Raw genomic sequence first — 24,025 nt, forward strand, 5'->3', positions numbered from 1 at the left:
TTTCTTTTTTTAAAAGTTTATTATTGTTGCCAATATATAATAGCTTACTATGTGTAGGTATCGTACCTACATTATCTCCAATCTTCAACATAACCCCATGAGGTAGGTTGTATTAATTACATTTTGCACGTGAAGAAACTGAGGCCCAGGGAGGCTAAATGATTTTCCCTGTCACGCATTCAGCTGCAGACATGGAAACTGAACCTATGTATGTCTCACCCAGAGCCCAAATTACTAATCCTCCTGTTGGTAGTTGTATAAAGACAAGGTAGTTTAAACAGATTTCCAGACTGAGTCACAAAACACTGACAACTCAAGTACTGAAGAAAAAGAAAGACAAAGGTGTAAATGTAATTATGGTGGGAAATATTAAACATATATTTTTTAATGTCCACAAACCCACTAAAATTAAATCAACTCAATAGAGTAAATAGAATAAACATGTAGTAAATCATGCCTGACATATAGGCATATTCTGGTTTCAGTGGTTAACTGGATCTAAAAACTGATTCTTTATGAAAATACTAATGAAAAACACATACTGAAGGTAAAGGTTTTCAAAGCACAATACAAAGCTGGAAATGAAGGTAGAAATATAACAGTGTTTTTTTCTCCACATCAGATAGGTAATGTACCAACGCTGTAACAAGCTCTTTGGGAGGCACATCTCACACATGCAATGGGAACACCTAATTACTATGTTTATGAACTACAAAAGGATCTAACAGTTTTTAAGGAGTATTTTTAAATTGGATATTATTTGTAAAACAAACTTGAAAATCATAAATGAGTGCAATTCTACTAAAGTACCCAAAGTGATAATACTAAAAATGCTTTGATTTCATTATCCTAACATTTTGGATTTTGTATATATTTATATTTTCTCTTTGATTTTATTACAAACATTTGGCATATGTCCTTATTCTCTTACTCTCAACTCTTTATTTTAACCAAGTCCTATTTCAGTATCATGACCCTTCCTCTACAATCACCCTGACTGGAAAGTCACACTCATTTTTGTCTTAAAAAGGGGGAAAAAAGGTTGAAATCTGAGCCAGAAACAGCAAATAATTTAAACGCCAACAAGTCTAGCTTAGACTCCAAACAAAAATACTACATTATATAAAAATTAGAGAATCAGACTAAAGAATAGACCATGTTCATTCCTTGGCGGTGGATGAAATTATCAATTAGCCAGCAACACCAACTAGGAATTAGTATAATGAAGAACTTCAAAGGGTATTTGGTGCCATCTACTGGAAATGAAGTAGTAAGTATAAAACAAAGGTTTTGAGATTCGGAGTTTTCCTAGAAATTATTTTACACAAATGTATGGAATGACTGGTTAATTAAGAAAACCTGAAAGTATAAGTTTTGAAGAAAGAACTGAGAATCCTAAGATAATGAAGAAGTGGTGACTTTCAATACCTAGTGCCTCAAAGGCATGACCTAAGCATTGACTGACTGAGAGTCACAGCTCCAAAAATAGAAGTTGGGAATTCTAGAATGTTTGAACCTGAATTTTATGACCAAAACTTTAAATAAAAAGCTATGTGTAATAGCATAAACATGGGATGACAATAGTTTATATCTTTGAGCATATATCAAGATAAACTAATTAGGATATATACTTGAAAATGGGGAATTACAAAGACATAAAATATTAGACTTGTCAGATAATCTTTACTGCCAAGTAAATCTCTGCCCAGTCTCCTCTGGGGGGCTTATACTCCAGATGGGCATAGGACAGTATATTAAGAGGTAAATGCCAATACTGAGCAAGCAACAGGCTCATCACACACTGTGGAGTTCTCTGCCGGAGATGCCGCTTCAGAGAGCACCCCAGAGTGGCAGGGAAGACAACTGTTACCGTATTATAATCCTGAAGTGCCTAAAAAGTTCTATCACTACGGGAAGTAAAGCCCCCTATTTATAACTGAGTTTGATACCTCCTAACTACTATGATATTAAAATAAATTTTGTCTTATAAGGTTTTGAGGAATTGATTTTGTTCCTCGAAGTATATAAATCAGGATTTCAAGTTTCTGGTTCAACAGTATCATCTCTTTCTTTGTGGCTATTTTGGACACACTAATATGATACCTAACATCATAATATTAAATTGTAAAAACCTTTAAAAACACTGCTTTGCAAAAATTAGTCACTCTACAAATCTGTGATTTAGAAAATGAGGCAATGGCCAGGGGCCGTGGCTCATGCCTGTAATCCCAACACTTTGGGAGGCTGAAATGGGAGGATCACTTGAGCTCAGGAGTTTGAGACCAGACTGGGCAACATAGTGAGACCTCACCTCTACTCAAAAAATAAATTAGCTGGGTGTGGTGGTGCGGCCTATAGTCCCAGCTACTTGGGAGGCTGAGGCAGGAGGACTGTTTGAGCCCAGGAAGTTGATGCTCCAGTGAGCCGTGATCGCACCACACAGCACTCCAGCCAGAGTGGGTAAACAAACAAACAAAAAAAGGCAATGGCTAAACTGTCATATGCACATCACACAATACACTATGCAGCAGCTTTTTAAAAGGTAGATTTACGTATACTGGCAAGAAAAGATCCCTAAGGCACAGCACTGAGTAAATACATTGTAAAATAACCCTTATAGCATTTTCTTTTTAAAGGCCCAAACTATGTATTTTCCCAATTTCCTACTCTGTTATATACATACAGGCATGGACAAAAGACACAAAGCAAAGGATTAGCAGTAAGAATGGGCAATATCATTCTGAGTACTGTTCGAAAGGAGTTTAGCTTTGTCACAATGTTTTAAGACTGTTACAAGAAAGACGCTTGCCACAAATGATATTTCCTAAAAGAAAAAAATATAATATTTAACTTTTCCTCTGTTGAGGCAAGATAAGTCAACTGCATATATCGTAAATAAGATTTTCTTACTTTACAAGAAGAACTGAGATCCTGTTTTTTGAATGCAAGTTAAATACAAAATAAAGTACTTGGTTAACTAAAGGTAATCAGATGTAAAATGAAGATCAAGGGACTAGGTTAGTGAAAAAAGGTTACAGAACTATATTCACAAATTCAAGACATGCATTGAGCGTTGCACTCTGTGCCAGCCACTGTGTGGTGCTGGGGCTGCAGAGCTAACCAAAGAGATCCCCCACTTCTCCGAGCTCGCTGTCTAATGGAAGAACCACACAATAATAAAAGAATATAGAGTATGTCAGGCAGTGATAAATGCGGTGAAGACAAGTAAAGGAGGGTTTGGAGAGCCACACGGAGAAACTGGAACCCTCGTATATTGTGGATGGGACTGTAAAATAGTGCAGCAGCTTTGAAAGACAGTTTGACAGTGCTTTATGTTTAAGTTAAATGTAGTTTCCATATGACTTGGTAATTCCACTCCTAAGCATACTCCCAAAAGAACTGAAAACATGTTCATACAAAAACTTGTATACAAATGTTCTGGCACCATTCTTGCTTTCTTTCTTTTTTCTGAGATGGAGTCTCACTCTGTCGCCCAAGCTGGAGTGCAATGGTGCAATCTCTGCTTACTGCAACCTCCGCCTCCTGGGTTCAAGCGATTCTCCTGCCTCAGCCTCCCAAGTAGCTGGGATTACAGGCACACGCCACCATGTCTGGCTAATTTTTGCATTTTTAGTAGAGACAAGGTTTCACCATGTTGGCCAGGCTGGTCTTGAACTCCTGACCTCAAGTGATTTGCCCACCTTGGCCTCCCAAAGTGCTGGGATTACTGGCATGAGCCACCACGCCCAGCCACGCCCAGCCATGGCACCATTATTTATTAATAGTCAATAAGTGAAAACAACTCACATGCCCATCAACTGACGAATTATAAACATAAATGTGGTATAACTATAGAATGGAATATTATTTGCAGACAAAAAATGATGGATGTACTGATACATGCTACAACACAGAGGAACTTTGAAAACATTATGCTTAAATGAGAGAAGCCAGACACAAAAGGCTACCTATTGTATTATTCTATTTATATGAAATGTTCAAAATAGGTACATCTGTAGAGACAGGAAGTACATTAGTGAATTCTAGGGGTGGGGGGGATGAGGAGTGATTATTAATGGATATAAGGTTTCTTTCTGGGGTTATGAAAACATTCTGGAATTAGGAATGATGGATGCATAACTCTGAGTGTATTAAAAACCACTGAATTGTAAGCTTTAGAAGGGTAAATTTTACGGTGTATAAATTTTATCTCAACTTTTTAAATGTTAAAAAAAAAAAAAAAGAGTAAAGCAGAGTGCAGAGACGGGGAAGAAAGTTTGCTATTTTGGATAGGGTGGTCAGGAATGACCTTAGTTTGAGCAGAGATCTGAACAATGTAAATAAGCTACTCGTGCAAATCGGGGAGGTGGGGGAACATTCCAGAAGGAAGAAAGAGCAAGTGAGAAGACTCTGGGAGTAGACACAAGCCTGTTTTGAAAGAACAGCAAGGAGGCCAGCCAGTATAGCTCAGTGTGGTGAGCAAGGGAGTGAGGCTGTAGAAAGCCAGGGTCTAGGTCATATGGAGGCCCTGTAGACCACACTGAGGACTGGACTTTATTCTAAATGATTTTAAAAAATCACTGGACCCAGGAGCAATATGACTAGTCGCATATTTAATTAATTAATTAATTTAGAGACAAAATCTCGCTCTGTTGCCCAGGCTGGAATGTAGTGGTGAGATCTTGGCTCGCTGCAGCCTCTGCCTCCAGATTTCAAGCAATTCTCCTGCCCCAGCCACCCGAGTAGCTGGGATTACAGGCGCATGCCACCACGTCCAGTTAATTTTTGAATATTTAGTAGAGACGGGGTTTCACCACATTGGCCAGACTGGTCTCACACTCCTGACCTCAAGTGATCCGCTGGCCTCAGCCTCACAAAGAGCTGGGATTACAGGCAGGAGCCACCGCGCCCAGCCTTGATGTACATTTTGAAAGGTTCCTCTCTGATACTGGGTGGAGAATAAACAGGCAGCAAGAGTGGAAGGAGGGAGACTTGTTAGGAGGCTACTGCAGTAGTCCAGGCAAGAGAGATGGCTTAGGTTAGCATAGGTGGTGAAAAGTGGTCAAATTCAAAATACACTCTGATGTTAAAGCCAAAAGAATCTGCTAACGACTCAGATGTAAGGCATAAAATAAAAGAGTCAAAGATGGCCCCAAGGACCATGGTCTGAGCAAAGGAGTGAATGAAAGGGCCATTTACTATGATGGGAAAGCCTCAAAAAAGAAGACTGGACAGAGTTCAGTTTAGTTAATCTTAAATTTGAGGTGCCTAATAGTCTAGTTGCATATACATGACTGTAACTCAGTAAAATGGTCCAACAGGAAGAGTATAAATTTGAGAGAGATGGCAGAAGGTGTTTGAAGCCACACAAATGGACAGTTCACCAAAGAAGAGACTGGAGAGTCCAAGGACTGAGCCCTGGAGCACTTAACATTTAGACACTTAGAAAACTTGGCTCAATTTACATCCCCTATGAGGATGAGCCTCTTAGACGAAGAATACAAGGATGCTGCACTTTGGTTATTCTTCCAGAATTAGATGATCTAATGGATAAAAAGTTCCTTCAAACCAAGATTTTTGAGATCAAAGGTGTCTTTTCTCCATTTTTCAAAGATTTACTCTTCTTCTATTTCTTTAGTGTTAGCTCACAGACAGCAGATCTGTTGACCTGCCAGATTATCTCAGATTATTTATCTGCAAAGTATGCTGCCTTAAGGATTTAAAGTCAAATCTCTAGTAACACAACACCAATAAAATGATAAGGCAATAATTTGGTTTGGAGTATATTATTTTATCCTAGAAGATTTGGCTTCACTATTAAGACAACAATTAGGTCTGCTTTTCTTAGGTGTACACAAAAATAGAAACAGTCCTTCTCATGGATTATTTACAGATATATAGTATTTTGGTGGGTAGAGGCATGGGGAACTATTTAGCTCAGCTGGCAAAAAGTCCAAGCAAAATAATCCAAATGCTTAGGGTGATGACAGTTGTGTAATGGGTACTTCAAAGCTGTACAACATTCAAATATTTAAACATTGAAGGCAGTAGGTAGAATAAACATCAAGAGTTTCTGCCTTTATGCTGAATAGCATTAGCTTTCTCATCTGGGAAATGGGAGATAGTAGTACCTGTTCTATGTATCTCATAAGAATTAAGTGAATCAAGGTGCTCTGCACTCTGTAGCATGCAATGCAGTCATTATCATTATTTTCTTTACAGGGAACTAACGTGCCAGGAAAGCTTTCAAAGAACTACAATAGGCCGGGCATGGAGGCTCGCGCTTGTAATCCCAGCACTTTGGGAGGCCGAGGTGGGTGATCACCTGAGCTCAGGAGTTCGAGACCAGCCTGGCCAACATAATGAAACCCCATCTCTACTAAAAATACAAAAATTGAGGCTGAGCATGGTGGTCATGCCTGTAATCCTAGCACTTTGGGAGGCCGAGGCGGGCGGATTACGAGGTCAGGAGATTGAGACTATCCTGGCTAACATGGTGAGACCCCATCTCTACTAAAAATACAAAAAATTAGCCGGGCTTGGTGGTGAGCGCCTATAGTCTCAGCTACTCGGGAGTCTGAGGCAGGAGAATCACTTGAACCTGGGAGGTGGAGGTTGCAGTGAGCTGAGATTGTGCCACTGCACTCCAGTCTGGGTGACACAGCGAGACTCCATCTCAAAAAAAAAAAAAAAAAAAAAATTAGCCGGGCATTGTGGCATGCACCTATAGTCCCAGCTACTCGGGAGGCTGAGGCAGGAGAATTGCTTAAACCCAGGAGGTGGAGGTTGCAGTGAGCCAAGATAATGCCACTGCCCTCCAGCCTGGGCGACAGAGCAAGACTCTGTCTCAAAAAAAAAAAAAAAAGAACTACAATAGGTGGTCAAATTTCAGATACAATAAGGATTTTAAAATCTAGTTAAAGATTTGTAAAATGTACATGCACGGATAACCATTACAGAATTGCTTAAAGTAGCAAAATATTAGAAATAACTTAGAAATAACTTGAATGTCCATCAACGGGATTAAATAAATTATGGTCCATCCTACAATGGACTGACTATAAAGCAGCCCTTAAAAATCTAGAGATAAGGCCAGGCATGGTGGCTCATCCCTGTAATCCCAGCACTTTGGGAGGCCGAGGGGGGTGGATCATCTGAGGTCAGGAGTTTGAGACCAGCCTGGACAACATGGTGAAACCCTGTCTCTACCAAAAATACAAAAATTAGCCGGGCGTGGTGGTACACGCCTGTAATCCCAGCTACCAGGAAGCTGAGGCAGGATAATTGCTTGAGCCCTGGAGGAGGAGGTTGCAGTGGGCCAAAACTGCACCACTGCCCTCCAGCCTAGGTGACAGAATGAAACTCTATCTCAAAAAGGAAAAAAAAAAAAGTAATTAAAAAACTGAGACAATTTTACAGGTACTGATAAGAAACCATCACAAGATGTGTAAGATGAATGTGAACAAAGACTAGGTGCAGAACAGTATGAAGAGTTTGCTTCTATTTTTATATACAAGATATATATATATATATATATATATATATATATATATATATATATGGTTGTATATATGTGGAATATCTCTGAAAGGATATACAATTAATGCATCACTAGATATTCTTTGTATCATCTGAATTTTGTTCCACGTTTGTAGTACTTACTCAGGAAAATAAGTTAAAACGTAGCCACACAGCCTCAACTACCAGCAAAGTCTACAACAGAATGGGTGATGGTTATTATCTTCAATAGAAAAAGAGCATTCTTCAAATGAAAAAAAGAAAAGCTTGCCAAAAGACAAATATTAATAGAGCCAAGATTTAAAATTAACATGTCACAAAAGAAATATGGCTAATACATTTAAAAAATATTCATCCTCCCTGGAAACGAAACAAAAATACAAAACCAAATAGTACCATTATTTTACCCATCAGGTAGGAAACTTTAAAACAAATTTTACACTTAATATTTGTACATGTATCTGAAACAAGAATGCTTATGCTTTACTGGATAGAGTTGGCTGTTACCTTCTAGCCAGAGATACCAAACGTCTTAAAACATGTATACATAGCCCTTTTAATCTCACTCAGCAATGCCACGTCTAAGTACAGAGCCTGAGGAAATAATGAAACATACAAAAATATGTATGTAATGGAGACAGATAGTAGTCACAGTTTTAATTATAATGACAAGTCATGGGAGGCAAGCCAATGTTTACCAATAAAACATTAGTTAATAAATTATGATACAACCAAGTAGCTACTAAAAGCTAAGTTTCCAAAGAATATTTAAAAGTACTTTTTAAATGTTCACAGTACATGGGAGAAAAAAGGGTTAAAGAAAGAACTGCATACATACTCTGATCTCATAGGTGGGATCAACCCAAAGAAGCCTGGAAAGACATATACCAAAATGTTGAAATTGATTATTTCTGCGAGTAGATAACAGGTGATTTTCTGCTTTTCTTTTACTTTTTGGTTTCTCTGAGATCTTTTTTTTGCATGTAATGCTTTTATACTTGTGGAGAGAACCATAAATGGTATTTTTTTGTGGGGGGGGCGACCACAGAAGATAGAAAAATCTAGTTATGCTTTTTCATTCTTCCCATTTTTAGACTACTAACAATCAAGATACTTAAATCTATGCATGAAAAAAAAGAAAATGTCTAGGGAGATTCTTTGGTAATAAAAATATTTATCAAATCTAAAAGGGTAGAAATACTGCTTTATTGGATAAACTTACTTCCAAATTACTTTCATGTTTTTTAAGAAGTCCTAATGAGCATTCAAGAAGAAAACATATACTGCTTCCACAGGAATAAGGACAAATAAAATGGGGTTGACGCCTGCCACAAATGATATTTCCTAAAAGAAAAAAATGTAATATTTAACCTTTCTTCTGTTGAGGCAAGGTAAGTTAACTGCATACATCATAAATAAGATTTTCTTACTTTACAAGAAAGGAGAACTGAGATCCTGTTTTTTGAATGCAAGTTAAATACAAAATACAAAATCCACTCTCTGACCAAGATGAGGGGAAAAAAAATCATCCTTCAACACTTCAACTCTCATGCAATGAAATCCAAAGGTCTGTTGAATCCACCTTTTCGATTCATGTACTGCCTATGATGAGAAGAGAAAATTCATTGTTTATTTTTTTAATCCTATACTCCTCTTATAAAAAAAAAATACATGCGTCAGAGATTAAACCTATAAACCATCTTTATAATAGCAAAGTCTAGGGTAGAAACTATTCAAGGTAATTTAATGTATATTTAGAGATTATTTTACTTTCAAAATAAACCAAAGACTTTCAGATTTCTTTTAACTCCAAATAGCAGTGTGGAAGTTTAATTTTGAAATTATTTGAGAAGATTTACAGACTTAAAAAAAAAAATCAATTGAAAATCCTTATTTATTTTAGGTAACACGAAACATATAATTTAGAAATAGAGAAGAGTTCCAAAACAGGCACCCATTGAGCAAATTCAATTGCACACTGTAATGATTCTCCCCATAAGACCTTATTGGAAGGTAATTTTACAAAAGACTGTCCAAGATGATTCTAGTACCTTAGCTTATAGTATTTTCAATCACATGATTCATAATCTAAATTAACTGGACTATTAATCTTTTATCAGTGACAAAGTTAGAGAGAAAGGCAATGTTTGAAAATATCTTGACTTTTTCATTCATGAAGAATTCAGTGAGATTTCATGTATGGATTGGTTCGTTCCAAAACTGTGATACAAATAAAATATGCCTATACTTGACAGAAGAATATATTTACAGTTGAAATCCTTACATAATCAATCTAGTTTAGGAGGGATCTATTTTATACCTAAATTATAATGAAATCAAAGCCCATAGACTTGAAATTACGCTTTTCTGAGGAAATTACTATCTATAGTCCTAAAATATTTAAGCCAACTACCCTCTCTCTAATAGCTATTAGCTTACATGTAAATGGGAAAACAATTTTAACATGCCAGAATATAAGCAATGAAGATAATATTTCATTCATACAAGGAACAGTATGGAAAACTGCTACATTTCCTACAAACATGATTATCTCATAATAAAGTTCGAAGTACAAAACTGATTTATTAGTTCAAACATAATAATGGGGGCTATGCATACCTGTACTTCCTCTTCTGAGAGACATTTATGGCATAGGCATTTACAGAGCCATCCACCTTCTTACCCTGAAGAAAAACAATAAACAAACAAAAAACAGGAAGGATACATTAAATCAGGATACATGAAAGCAGGTGTGGTGGCAGTGGCATGTACCTGTACTCCCAGCTACTTGGGGGAAGGCTAAGGTGGGAGGATTGCTTGAGCCCAGGAGTTTGGGACTGCAAGTAGCCATAATCACACCAATGCACTCCAGCCTGGGCAACTGAGCATGATCCAGTCTCAAAAGAAAAAAAAAAAAAAGAAGAAGAAGAAAGGAGGAGAGAGGAAGAAGGAGGAAGGAAGAGGGAAGTAGGGGAGAAGGGGGGGCGGAGGGGGAGGAGGAGGAGAAGCAGCAGAAGAAGCGGCAGCGGCAGCGGAAGAAGCAGAAGAAAAGAAGCAGAAGCAGCAGTAGCAGAATAAACAGAAGCAGCAGCAGCAGAAGCAGCAGAAACAGCAGAAGCAGAAGAAGCAAGAGCAGCAGAAGCAGAAGCAGAAGAAGAGCAGCAGCAGCACAAGCAGCAGCAGCAGAAGAAGAAGCAGAAACAGCAGCGGCAGAAGCAGAAGAAGAAGCAAGAGCAGCAGAAGGAGCAGCAGAAGGAGCAGCAGAAGAAGCAAGAGCAGCAGCAGCAGAAGCAGCACAAACAGAAGCAGCAGCAAGAGCAGCAGCAGCAGCGGAAGAAGAGGAAGGAGGAGGAGGAAGGAGGAGGAAGGAGGAAGGAGGAGGAGGAAGGAGGAGAAGGAAGGAGAAGAAAGAAGGAAGGAGTGAAGGAGGAAGGAGGAAGGAGGAAGGAGGAGAGTCCAATGAGGGAGAGATAATTTCCAGATCCTATGAGCTCCCAAGTGGTATAACTCTCTCCTCACATTTTTACAGTCGTACATAAGCAATTAATATTCAAACCAACAAACATTCACAGTGTATGTACTATGTGCAAGGCATGCTGAGAAAGTAGGGTAGCAGAATCTAATCTTTTCTGGTCAAAGAATACTTTGAAACCAGATAAAAGGTAAATCTCCAGAAAAACTCACATTCACACAAAATTTAACTTACAACCTTAGCTAATAATATTCTCATATCATGGCTGGAAAGGTTGCCATTCATCGGAATCCCATTTCTTGTACAACCCTTGCAATTTTTTGTTCATTTTAAAAATTATTATTTTTTAGACACAGGGTCTCACTGTCGCCAGGTTGGAGTGCAGTGGCGTGATCATAGCTCACTGCAGCCTCAAACTCCTGGGCTCAAGTGATCTTCCTGCCTCAACCTCCCGAGTAGCTGGGACTACAGGCACATGCCACCAAGCTGGGCTAATTTTTAAATTTTTTTTTCTGTAGAGATGGGATCTCACTATGTTGCCCAGGCTGGTCTTGAACTCCTGGTCTCAAGCAATTCTCCTGCGTTGGCCTCCCAAAGTGCTGGAATCCCAGGCATGAGCCGTTGTGCCCAGCCCAATTTTGATCTTTAAATCAAAAATTAGAACAGAATAACAGACACAAATGCTAGGTTGTTATGTGTCACTCCATCTTGACCTTTCTGAATGTAGCACCCATCCTCTTTTTCACAAATTCTTGTTCAGGTCTTCTGATCAGCCAAGTCAACTCAACATACCCACTTTCCCCCATGTTGTTCCTCATGCCTGAATTGCCTTCCCTGCCTCCAACTTGAACTATCTGGTTATTATCCATTGTTCAAGGCCCAATTCAAACATTCCAGTTGCCAGGAAGTGCCCTCTTCTCTGACTGCTGAAAAATGTTAACTGTGCTTTCCTCACAGTACCCTCTATTTCTTTCTTTTTTTTTTTTTTTTTTTTTTGAGATGGAGACTTGCTCTGCCACTAGGCTAGAGTGCAGTGGCGCAATCTCGGCTCACTGCAACCTCCGCCTCTCGGTTTCAAGTGATTCTCCTGCCTCAGCCTCCTGAGTAGCTGGGACTACAGGCATGCACCACCACACCCAGCTAATTTTTGTATTTTTAGTAGAGATGGGATTTCATCATGTTGGCCAGGATGGTCTTGATCTCTTGACCTCGTGATCTCTCGCCTCGGCCTCCCAAAGTGCTGGGATTACAGGCATGAGCCACCGCACCCAGCCCAGTGTACCCTCTATTTTCTACCCTATAAAACCATGATGTACATCATAAAGTTATTTTCCCTATGAGACTGCAAGCTTCTTGATGGAGGGATATGTCTGAGAGTCACCTTTGCATTCTCACATCCTAGGTCACTGCACTCCCAGATATTCAGAAAATGACTTAGATGAGTATCATCAGCTAACGTCATGACACATACAAGTGACCCCCACCTCCTCCCTCTCCCATTACTACTTATGCAAGATTAGCCTATCTGTGTAGTGTACTTAATTAGATATTGGTGTCAGGGCAAAAACCGATTCTGACCCCACTGGCCAAGAGGCATACACAGATGAATAATATATTTGAAGTGGGGCTAAAATAAATGTATTTGGTCTTACTTTTCTATTCCTATTTTCATGTATTTTTTGGGGGTGGAAGGTATGCGCTGAACAAATTACTTGAGGTATATGATTTTGAACTCCCAATAATAGGCAGTAAGCATGACTTAGAAAGACTGGTCTTGGGCACAAAAAAGTAAATGATGATAACCTTTTTACAAAGTTCGATTCCTAAAGGTTTACTGATTTCTGGAAACTATTGGCAGAGTTGCATATTATTAGCCCTATCCTCATTTATTTACATGCTGGCATAGAAAATTATCCATTAATAAACAAAACCAAACTTTGAAACTACCTAGAAGAATGTTATTAAAGTAATTGCAGTTTTAGCCATTATTTCCAATGGCAAAAACTGTAATTACTTTCACACCCATCTAATAAAATGAAAGGGAAAAGCCAAGCACGTTGCTGTGAGGCTATAGTCCCAGCTACTTGGGAGGCTGAGGCAAGAGGATTTCTTGAGCCAAGGAGTTTGAGTACAGCCTAGGCAACATAGGAAGACTCTGTCTCTTCAAAAATAAAAAAAAAATGGACTGAGGCAGGAGGATTTCTTGAGGCCATGAGTTCAAGACCAATCTAGGCAGCACAGCAAGACCCTATCTCTGCAAAAAATAAAAAAATTATCCTGGCATGGCAGCATGTGCCTACTCTCAGCTACTCCAGAGGCTAAGGCAGGGAAATTGCTTCAGCCCAGGAGGTCAGGCTGCAGTGAGCCATGATCATACCACTGTACTCTAGTATGGGTGACAAAACAAGAACCTGTCTCTAAAAAACGAGGCTGGGCACAATGGCTCACGCCTGTAATCCTAGCAATTTGGGAGGCCAAGGCAGGTGGATCCCTTCAGGCCAGGAGTTCGAGACCAGCCTGGCCAGTATGGCAAAACCCCATCTCTACTAAAAATATGAAAATTAGCCAGGTGTGGTGGCAGGCGCCTGTAATCCCAGCAACTTGGGAGGCTGAGGCAGGAGAATCGGTTGAATCCAGGAAGCGGAGGTAGCAGTGAGATGGCGCCGCTGCACTCCAGCCTGGACAACAGAGCGAGACTCTGTCTCAAAAAAATAAAATAAAATAAAAAATAATAAAAATTAAAAAATAAAAATACAATCAGATAGAAAGGAAAATGGGTGACCATACTGGCATATGAAGAGGTCCCACAATAGATCAATGATGAAACATCACAAGATACACGTTACTTAAAAACACAAATGAGCTGACTTTATAACTGATAGCCATGAAGCCAACTGCATATAAACTAAATTAACATCCTTGTAGATGTCATTTTAAAAAACTGACATCAATTAGTGTGATGGTACTCCATAATTTTTATAAGATCTATGACTTTTCACCTAAGTTTTCCTTTATAAGCAAACATCTTCATCACTGACTACATTTAGGTGATGGGTGGCACCACCCTTAGATCTGACTTTCAGGAACTTTAAACCAACATCAAGCAACAGGAAAACCAAAAAACAAAGAAAATAATTCCATTTTCTTTGGGGAAAAAGTTCCCTCCCCATTCTTCTAAAGACAATAAAACTATAGTTGCTTTACTTTTGACCTATTTTTATTCACCCAACATATATATTAATAAACTTTCATTTATAAAATACTCTTTGGAAAATAAATAAGAATTTAGGGCATTCAAGGGAAAAAAAGCTGATAAACTTCATTAAATTCCAAAACAGAGTTCACATAACCATTGCAAGAACAAGAGCTTGTTCTTAATTTCTCACCTCAAAACAGTCATGCCTCAGTACTCCTAAGTTACACACTGTCATTTTAAAACATGTGAGCCCTACACAGTCACATTAGTCAGAAAGAAACTCACAGCAACTGCGATTACCCCATTCCATTAGCAACTCAATGGAATACAAGACTTGAGAAAGTGGATTATTTTTGACAATTTTTTCTCAAACATCTCTATTTCCATTTGCAAAACTAAATGGAAAGACTTAAAATTCTAGAAAAGAGATTTTGAAAAATATAGTTTTTCTTTCCACACACCCTCCCTCTCTCCATCCCCTCTCCTCTCTTCCTTTCATTTCCTCTCTCTATACCCATCTCTCTCTTCCCCCATCTCTCTCTCTATGGTCTCCCTCCTTTACATAATCCCTCCCTCTTTGTCCTCTTCTCTCATCTCTCTGCTATTATGAAGGCTAGACAGCATTCACTCCCCTATCTACCCCGCTTCTAAGCTGTGAGACATGTATGCAGCTGCCCAATGTCATCTCTATCTGGCAGCTGGATTTTGTTCTTCCATTTCCCAGCAGTTCCCCTTCCAGAAACTCTGTTCTGGGTTAACTGTATCACTCAGGGTCCCAGCCTGACACCTAAGAGGCATTACTAACTACTCACTCACACTTCCCCCAGCTCCTGAATCGTTCTCAACTCAGTTCAGGCCTTCATCATCTTTCACTTGCACAAATCAGCAGTTCTCCCTGCCTCCAATCTAACCATCTCCCATCTGTCCTCCATGCTGCCCCCAGAGTCACTGTTCCAAAACACACATATAACCATGCCACTCCCTTATTTAAAAATCACTACTTCCTCTCCTCAACACCTAAAGAATCAACTCTGAATTCCTCAGCATGACTAAGGGCATCAAAAGCCCTCTGTGATTTGCCTCCTACCTCTATTTCTAGCCTAAGTCACTAGCCCATCAGCACCCCTTTATCCCTGGCCAAATCTGAAATTCCCACAATACACTATGCTCCTTTACACCTATATGGCATTTTCATGAGCTCTTCCCTCTACCTGAAATAATCTCCTTCCTCTTCTTTGTCTGATCACTTCTATTTGCCCTTTAAGATCTAATTCAAACATCGTCCCTGGCAACCACTCCCTGAATTCCAATGGCAGTTCACTGTTTCCTCCTTTGTATTCTCAAAGCCCTTCAAACAGATAGTTATTGTCTTATAACCAAATAAATTTGTATAAATGGAAAAGAACATGGAAAGACAGGACAGTCGTAACAGATTAGTGCAAATGAGAATGTTGCACGTTTTACTTACTTTTGTGGAGTCAAAGGAGGCAAATCCCATTAACTTCATCATTTCTATTTCTTCCTCTGTTTTGCCCTCTAAGTCTTCCTCTGCAAAAATGAATAATTTTGTGACTTCTCTATCATTTCAAATATATACATAAATAAAAAGAGAGGTGGTAACAGATTAATAGTCATTCCACCTCACTAGCAGAGAACACACAAAACAATTACCTGAAGATGAGTCTAATGAAAAAATTCCTCTTACATTTGGACAGAATGTAACTTATGGTACAAAAAAAGTCCTCTCCTTGAAGCCTTTAGACAGGATTACCTTTTTAAAAAATAATCTGGGTTTCATATTAAGGACTACATTTAATATCAGGCATGACACTATATAGTTCTGAAGACACTTCCAAAATAGAATATTCTCATGTTTTTAACTACCCTTCTGTATCAGGAGCACCACAGATAACCAGCAACTTGCTAGGGTGCAATTAAAACAAAATCTCAGGCTGGGCATGGTGGTTCATGCCTATAATCCCAGCACTTTGGGAGGCCGAGGCGGGAGGATCACCTGAGGTCAGGAGTTTGAGACCAGCCTGGCTAACATGGTGAGAACCCATCTCTACTAAAAATACAAAAATTAGCCGGGCACAGTGGCGGGTGCCTGTTATCCCAACTACTCTGGGATGCTGAGGCACGAGAATTGCTTGAACCCAGGAGGTGGAGGTTGCAGTGAGCCAAGACAGTGCCATTGCACTCCAGTCTGAGTGACAAGAATGAAACTCTATCTCAAAAAAAAAAAAAAACAAAAATAAAACAAAACTCAAAACCATATGCAGTGAATACTATAAAAGCCTTAACATTTAAATGTTCAAGATTAAACTCTTATAATTTTATCATCACTGTACTTTTCCTACAGTTATTTATCTAATAACATTACCAGTAATCTGCCGTTCTTTGCTCTTTGTTTCTTTTGTTTCTTTCTTTTCCTCATCTCTTCTTTCTTTCAGTCGAGAAGGAGAAGGAGATGTGGATCTATGTCGTCTTGGAGATCTAATATTTATAAGCAAAGATGTTAGAAACAGACAGACATATCAACTTTGTATCAATCAGCACAGATATACATGAGCCGAGCTCCACAGAGAACCACGAGTCATTCCCTATAGCAAAGTGAGGAAAAAGGTTCTGCCAAGGCCTTGATTGTTAACAAAAAAATTTTTTAATGTAGTTTACTGCTTAATCATCAGTTGTATTCAGTACAACTAGGACTAGAAAGCTTTCTGGAAGGCAGAAAAATGTAAATTAAAAGTTTCTAACAACCACACACAAATATACAAAAAAGCTGACTTAAATGGCAACTGATGGTTATTAAGACTCAGAGCCAGGTGGGGCTTTGTGGCTCATGCTTGTAATTCCAGCACTTTGGAAAGCAGAGGCAGGAGGATCGCTTGAGCCTAGGAATTCAAGACCAGCCTGGGCAACACAGGGAGACCCTCTCTCTCTCAAAAAACAAACAAACCAAAAAAAAGACTCAGAGCCCATTTCTAACGTTCTTCCAAGATCATCCATTCTTGATTACATACTTGAATAAATCATTATCACCAAAACGTTAATAAAAAAGAAACAAAAGGCTGGGTGCAGTGGCTCACGCCTGTAATCCCAGCACTTTGGGAGGCCAAGGAGGGCGGATCACGAGGTCAGGAGATCAAGACCATCCTGGCTAACACGTTGAAACCCCATCTCTACTAAAAATACAAAAAAAATTAACTGGGTGTGGTGGCATGTGCCTGTAGTCCCAGCTGCTTGGGAGCCTCAGGCAGGAGAATTGCTTGAACCAGGGGAGGCAGAGATCGCAGGGGAGATGGAGGTGGCAGTGAGCAGAGATTGCACCGCTGCACTCCAGCCTGGGTGACAGAGCGAGACTCCATCTCAAAAAAGAGGAAAAGAAAGGAAAAGGAAAATAAAAGGAAAGGAAAGGAAAGGAAGAAAGAAACAAAAATATAAAATACTTATTTCTTTTTCTTGCCAAGCATCATGCTTTGGGGTTTGCATGCATTATTTCTTATTTACTCTTCAAGACAACTTTGTGATGTAGCCCCATTTAACCAAGGTGAATGTTAGCTTTAGAATAAGATTGGATTAAGTTTCCTCCATTTCAGGAAACCGTAAATCCCCTTATAAGCGATGAAAACAAAGTTAAGAGCAGCGACCAGTTTCTTAGGGACTTTCGGTAAATAAAACTCTTGGCTTATTTTCTGCCCTTACCGGGAGCGTCTTCGGTGCGGGGATCGCGAGCGGCTCCTTCTCCGATCTCTCTCCCGAGACCTGGACCTTTCTCGGCGCCTGCGTTCTCTCTCCCGGGACGTGGACCGGGAACGCCTACGTTCTAATGCAAACGCACACAAATTGCAGAACTGATAATTACCTCAAATATCTGGAGCTGCGCCGTCCAGTAGAAAAAATGCAAACCATTATTAGTCACATTAAAAAGGTAAAAAGAGGTTGGGAGCGGTGGCTCACGCCTGTTAACCCAGCACTTTGTGAGGCTGGCGGGCGGATCACAAGGTCAGGAGTTCGAGACCAGCCTAGCCAACGCGGCGAAACCCCGTCTCTAATAAAAATACAAAATTAGCCAGGCGTAGTGGCACGGACGGGTAATCTCAGCTACTCGGAAGGCTGAGGCAAGAGAATCGCTTGAACCCGGGAGGTGGAGGTTGCAGTGAGCTGAGATAAGCCACTGCACTCCAGCCTGGGCGGGCGACAGAGCGAGACTCTGTCTCATTAAAAATAAATAAATTGATTAGAAAAAAAAAAACGAATCAGGGGCAGAACCGAGGGTCTAAGTTAGATCTCCTAATGGAAGTCCAGGGTTCTTTACGTCGCGCTGCCTTATTTATGGGGCTGGTAGCCAGAAAACATTACGACGTGAGCTCCCAGGACTCAAAATTCTTAGTATCGATTTCCCTGTAATGACCTGGGCAGGAATCTAACATTTATTAAGTATTTAAGACGCAGGCAGAATCACATACTCTATGTTATGGGATGTGACATTAATTCTCACATCAGTTTTTAAAAGTTGGCAATACTACCCTCAATGACTAATTCTGGGAATTCGCTTCAGAAAGGCTGAGTAGTGACTTGCCCACCGTCGCCCAGAAATTCAGCAAAGGAACTGAGGTCTAATTCTAAACCCACCGGCCACAGTGTAATAAAAGTTATTGTATGAAGGTGACAAAGACTTAATGAAACTAATTCAGAGACAAACAACTGCCTGCAAACCGGCGAGGGCGGGCTGAAGAGGGCAGGGCCCAGGTCTACGTTCCTTTATTCACCCCTCGCTCTCCGCCTGGGAAAAGGGCCCGCCTCTCTGCTACCCGGCTGCCAAAAACAAAACAAAATAAAACAAAAGGGACGGGCCTCCAACAGAGCCCCATATCCTCCGAATTGCTACAGGACTCACCCCTCCGTGGAGAGCGGCTGCGACTGCGACCCATTTGGAGTCCCGCTTCCCGGAAACAACTGTGCAACAACTTCCGGGAGGGCCGGGAACCGAGCTTTTACCGCCGACCAGAAAACGTCAAAACGAGTCGCGAGGGTTCCGGTCTTCTTTGTTCACGGTGGGCGTTAAAACATTCGATTTGGTGTTATTATAGAAATTCCTGGAAAATTCAGCCGTATATCCATTATCCTAACACAGCTTTCATTTTTCCCCCATTTTTGTCCACATGCACAAAATACAGCAAACCAACTGTAAACTTAGCACAAACAGCTAATGTTTTTCCACTTTTCCACATAACATTCATAAGGAGTGAATATACCAAAGTTCACTGTCCATCTGCTTTATATTTTCTCATGCCAGCATTGAGAAGGCACCCAAAACTTCCTATGGGCTCTTGGAAGGAAAACTAAAGGCCCCAAATTCCATCCTACCTGACAAAGTACTTCCCCAAAGTTGCCTCTGTCCTCAGGGAAAACAACAACAACGACAACAAAAACTTTAGAATGTTCAAAACTATAAAAATTAGGAGAAAGATTGTCTTGCCCCAAGGCTGAACCGTCTGTGGTAGAGCATAAATATGCTTACCAGGAAAGACTCAAACCTCTATTTCTTATTTTATTTTATTTTGTTCCAGGGTACATTTGCAGGATGTGCAGTTTTGTTACATAGGTAAATGTGTGCCATGGTGGTTTGCTACACCTATCAACCCATTAAGCCTTGCATCTATTAAGCTATTCTTCCCAATGCTCTCCCTCTCCCCAGCTCCTCCCCCTACAGGCCCCAGTGTGTGTTGTTCCCCACCCTGTGCCCATGTGTTCTCATTGTTCAGCTCCTAGTTATAAGTGAGAGCATGCACTATTTGGTTTTCTGTTTGTGTTAGTTTGCTGAAGATAATGGCTTCCAGTTCCATCCATGTCCCTGCAAAGGACATTATCTCGTTCCTTTTTATGGCTGTGTAGTATTCCATGGTGTATATGTACCACATTTTTTTAATCCAGTCTATCATTGATGGGCATTTGGGTTGATTCTATGTCTTCGCTATTGTGAATAGTACTGCAATGAACATATTCGTGCATGTATCTTTGTAATAAAATGATTTATATTCCTTTGGGTATATACCCAGTAATGGGATTGCTGGGTCAAATGGTATTTCTGGTTTTAGGTCTTTGAGGAAACACCACATTGTCTTCCACAATGGTTGAGCTAATTTACATTCCCACCAACAGTGTAAAAGTGTTGAACCTCTATTTCTAATCAAACCAACTCTTTTCAGTCAGCTCTCTCTAGAATTATCAAGTCTAGTGACCTGGCTTTTAAAATACAAAGAGCTGGGAGATGGAAAGGGACTTTATTAGGTTGGAAAAAATGCCCACCAATCACGTAAATTTTTAATTAGATTTATACATTCAGAGTGGCCTCTTTAATAACCTGTCCCAACCCAAACTTCCAGGAAAGATCCAGCCATGACATCTAGGATTTCTACCACCAGCCCAGACCCCCAGATGCCTTTGGAATTACCCTGGAAAAGCATGCACTAGGTGTAGAATGGGGAGGTTCAAGGGAGGTGCAGACCCCAGGGAAGAAGATTTAGGGACATCATTGGAGAAACACACCACTAATGATAGCCGGGCGTGGTGGCACATGCTTGTAATCCCAGCTACTTGGGAGGCTGAGGCAGGAGAATTGCTTGAACCTGGGAGATTGAGGTTGCGGTGAGCTGAGATTGCGCCACTGCACTCCAGCCTGGGCGACAGAGTGGGACTCCGTCTCAAACAAAAAAAAAAAAAAAAAAGAAAGAAGAAGCACACCACTAATGATTGAAGAAATTGTCCACAGGAAAGACAGGGTTTATGGGAAGCCTAAGGGGGTATGTACTAGATGTGTAAGACAGGAAGAACATGGTGGCCTCAGGTGGTGGCTGAAAACACTCTTTCTTTCTCCTTCTTTCTCCTTCTTTCTCCTTCTCCCCTCAGGGCTGGGGTCTCATCTGATGAAAATGCTTTTTAAGAAACCCCTCGCCTGGCACGGTGGCTCACGCCTGTAATCCCAGCACTTTGGAAGGCCGAGGTGGGCGGATCACGAGGTCAGGAGATTGAGACCACAGTGAAACACTGTCTCTACTAAAAATACAAAAAGTAAGCCAGAGGTGGTGGCGGGCACCTGTAGTCCCAGCTACTCGGGAGGCTGAGGCAGGAGAATGGTGTGAACCTGGGAGGCGGAGCTTGCAGTGAGCCGAGATCTTGCCACTGCACTCCAGCCTGGACGACAGAGCGAGACTCCATTTCAAAAAAAAAAAAAAAAAGAAATCCTTCTAGGACTAAAAATGATTGGAAGGTATGCTGGGGATCAGTTGAATACACAAAGAGTTTTTGAATGCATATGATGCACAGGACACTATACCCCTTTGGCACTAGATTGAAAAGATGAGTAAGACATGGTCCCTGCCTCAAGGAGCTTGCACTCTAGCTGTGGAGGCATACAGAGGAAGACACCTCTTCATGGTAATGTGGTAAGCTAAAATATGCACAGTGTGCTATGGTGACATGAAAGAAGGCTATTCAGCCTAATTTGTCCAAGAGGGTTTCCTGGAATAATAATAGCTAACACATACTGTGCTAACTATATGCCAGGCACTGTTATAAAAATGTTTATGTACACACACATTCACACACAATTAGTTGAGCTGTGAGACTCAAAAGAATACATTGTCCAAGTAAAGAGTAGGAGTAGCAGCAATAGCAAAGGCACAGAGATGTGTCACACTATGACGTACATAAGCACTGAAAGAGGTTTGATATTATCATCACTTTGAGTTCATCATGGCAGACCTTACTAAGTACCTCGGACTTTATCCTTACGGTTATGAGAGGCCACTGAAGCATTTCAGGATAGGGAGTGACCTGACCAGATTTGCATTTTAAATGATTTATCTGGATGCCAGATCTAAAGACCTGAGCCAGAAAGAACAAGTGGAGGGAATGAGGGGTTGCACTAAGGCAATGATAGAAGAGAATGAGAAAGAACAGAATCAGGAGATGTTTGAGGAATAGGATGGCAGGTCTTGGAAGCTAGTTAGATCCAGGCAGTGGGAAGAGAGAGAAGAAACGACTTCCAGGCAGGGCCAGCTTTATAGGCATGTGACCTGTGCAGTCACACAGGATCCTGGGCATAGAAGGGCTTAATACTCAGCTTTTGCTACTCTTGAAATTCCTACTAATCTTTGAACAAGAGGTTCTGCATTTCCATTTTGCACTGGGCCTAGGAAAAAGTGTATCTCATAGTAATGCCTACTAAAGTGAGAAAGTCACAATTTGTCAGTTTACTACTTAGCTGAGACACAATGGTGAGTCCATGTGGGAGACAGTGGAGAACGCAATAATATGTGAGAGCCCCTCTGTTCGTGATTAGTATGGACCCTTCCCTGCCCCTAGATCCCCCCATATCCATTCAGGGGAATTCCTTTTGTACACGTTTGCTCCACAGAGTGAGAACCTAGTTACATTTCTGCTTTTGATGAGAGGGAGAATATGAATTTCATTTTAGAAGATTATTAAGTGTGAGAGACTTGAGGAACATCCAGATAGATATATTTTTGGTAAGCATCTGACCAGCTACAGACTGAGTCTGATAATTAGGGAAGCAATCAGGGCTAAAGATAGAGATGGGGGGGTGGGCACGGTGGCTCATGCCTGTAATCCTAGCACTTTGGGAGGCCGAGGCGGGCGGATCACGAGGTAAGGAGATTGAGACCATTCTGGCTAGCACGGTGAAACCCCGTCTCTATTGAAAATACAAAAATTAGCCAGGCGTGATGGCGGGAGCCTGTAGTTCCAGCTACTCGGGAGGCTGAGGCAGGAGAATGGCATGAACCCGGGAGGCGGAGCTTGCACCAGTGAGCCGAGATTGCGCCATGGCATTCCAGCCTGGGCAACAGAGGGAGACTTCGTCTCAAAAAAAAAAAAAAAAAAAGATACAGATGGGGGAGTGATGAGTCACAGGAGTCCATGAAATTGTCCCAGTGAGAAAAGTGTGCTAGATGAGCCAAGGATGGCCCCCATGTGGGATTAAACAGACAAGAAAAGGCCCAAAGAAGCCAAGATGCAATTGTCAGGTAGCAAAACAAGAGTACAGAACAATGTGCCAGAATTCAGAGGGGTGGAGTTTTGAGAGAGAACGAGAATGGTCAGTGTAGCAAGCTGAATAATGGCCACCCAAAGATAGCTGGCTCTTTCCTCTGGAACCTGTGACTATTACCTTCTATGGGAAAATGTTTACAGATGTGATTAAGAATATTGAGATAGGGAGATTATCCTGGATTATCCAGATAGACCCTAAATGCCATCACTAATGTCCTTATAAGGGACAGGCAGAGGGATGTTTGATACATACATGAGAGAAGGAGGCAATGTAACCACAGAGGCAGAGATTGGATGGTGCAGCCACAAGCCAAGGAATGATGGCAGATTCTTTTCTAGAAACTCTGAAGGGAGCACACCCCTACTACACTTTGGGTTTGGCCCAGTAAAACTGGTTTTGGACTTCTGGCCTCTAGAATGGTAAGAGATTCTCTTATTTGAAGCCATCAGGTCTGTGGTAATTGGTTGCATCAGCCTCAGGAAACTAATACCATCAGCTATGTCAAATGCAGCAGGGAATCCTTTAAAACAGGGGTCCCCAGTTCCCAGGTCATGGACCAGTATGGGTCTGCAGCCTGCTAGAAACTGGGCCACACAGCAGGAGGTAAGCAGCTGGCGAGCCAGCATTACTCCCTGATCTCTGCCTCCTGTCAGATCAGCGAGGTACTAGATTCTCATAGAAGCACAAACCCTACTGTGAATTGCACATGCGAGGAATCTAGGTTGCATGCTCCTTACGAGAATCTAACTAATACCTGATG

General features: G+C 40.8%; 1 protein-coding gene and 1 non-coding gene across 4 annotated transcripts; both read right to left on the reverse strand.

Annotated features, from left to right (window-relative positions):
* Positions 1–616: 616 nt before the first annotated feature.
* Positions 617–721, reverse strand: LOC129463356 (small nucleolar RNA U13). Its single transcript, XR_008651143.1, has one exon. It is a non-coding gene; the product is annotated as a small nucleolar RNA U13 (small nucleolar RNA).
* Positions 722–8,141: 7,420 nt separating this feature from the next.
* On the reverse strand, positions 8,142–22,229 carry SNRNP27 (small nuclear ribonucleoprotein U4/U6.U5 subunit 27). 3 transcript variants are annotated; one of them, XR_008650867.2, is made up of 7 exons: positions 19,090–22,229; positions 17,895–18,015; positions 16,570–16,682; positions 15,655–15,734; positions 10,138–10,202; positions 8,949–9,120; positions 8,142–8,862 (listed from the first exon to the last, which is right to left on the reverse strand). XR_008650867.2 is itself a non-coding variant. In XM_055242538.2 (6 exons), the coding sequence occupies exons 1-6, from the start codon at positions 19,121–19,123 to the stop codon at positions 9,066–9,068; spliced, it is 468 nt and encodes a 155-aa protein (XP_055098513.1). In that variant the 5' UTR covers positions 19,124–19,286; the 3' UTR covers positions 8,142–9,065. The 3 variants fall into 3 exon arrangements, 2 of the variants coding, with proteins under 2 accessions (XP_055098513.1, XP_063473952.1); XM_055242538.2 differs by having other exon boundaries at positions 8,142–9,120; positions 19,090–19,286; XM_063617882.1 differs by lacking the exons at positions 8,142–8,862; positions 8,949–9,120; positions 10,138–10,202 and having other exon boundaries at positions 14,728–15,734; positions 19,090–19,238.
* Positions 22,230–24,025: the final 1,796 nt, after the last annotated feature.

Source organism: Symphalangus syndactylus, chromosome 14 (assembly GCF_028878055.3).
Source record: "Symphalangus syndactylus isolate Jambi chromosome 14, NHGRI_mSymSyn1-v2.1_pri, whole genome shotgun sequence".
Lineage (NCBI taxonomy): Eukaryota > Metazoa > Chordata > Mammalia > Primates > Hylobatidae > Symphalangus > Symphalangus syndactylus.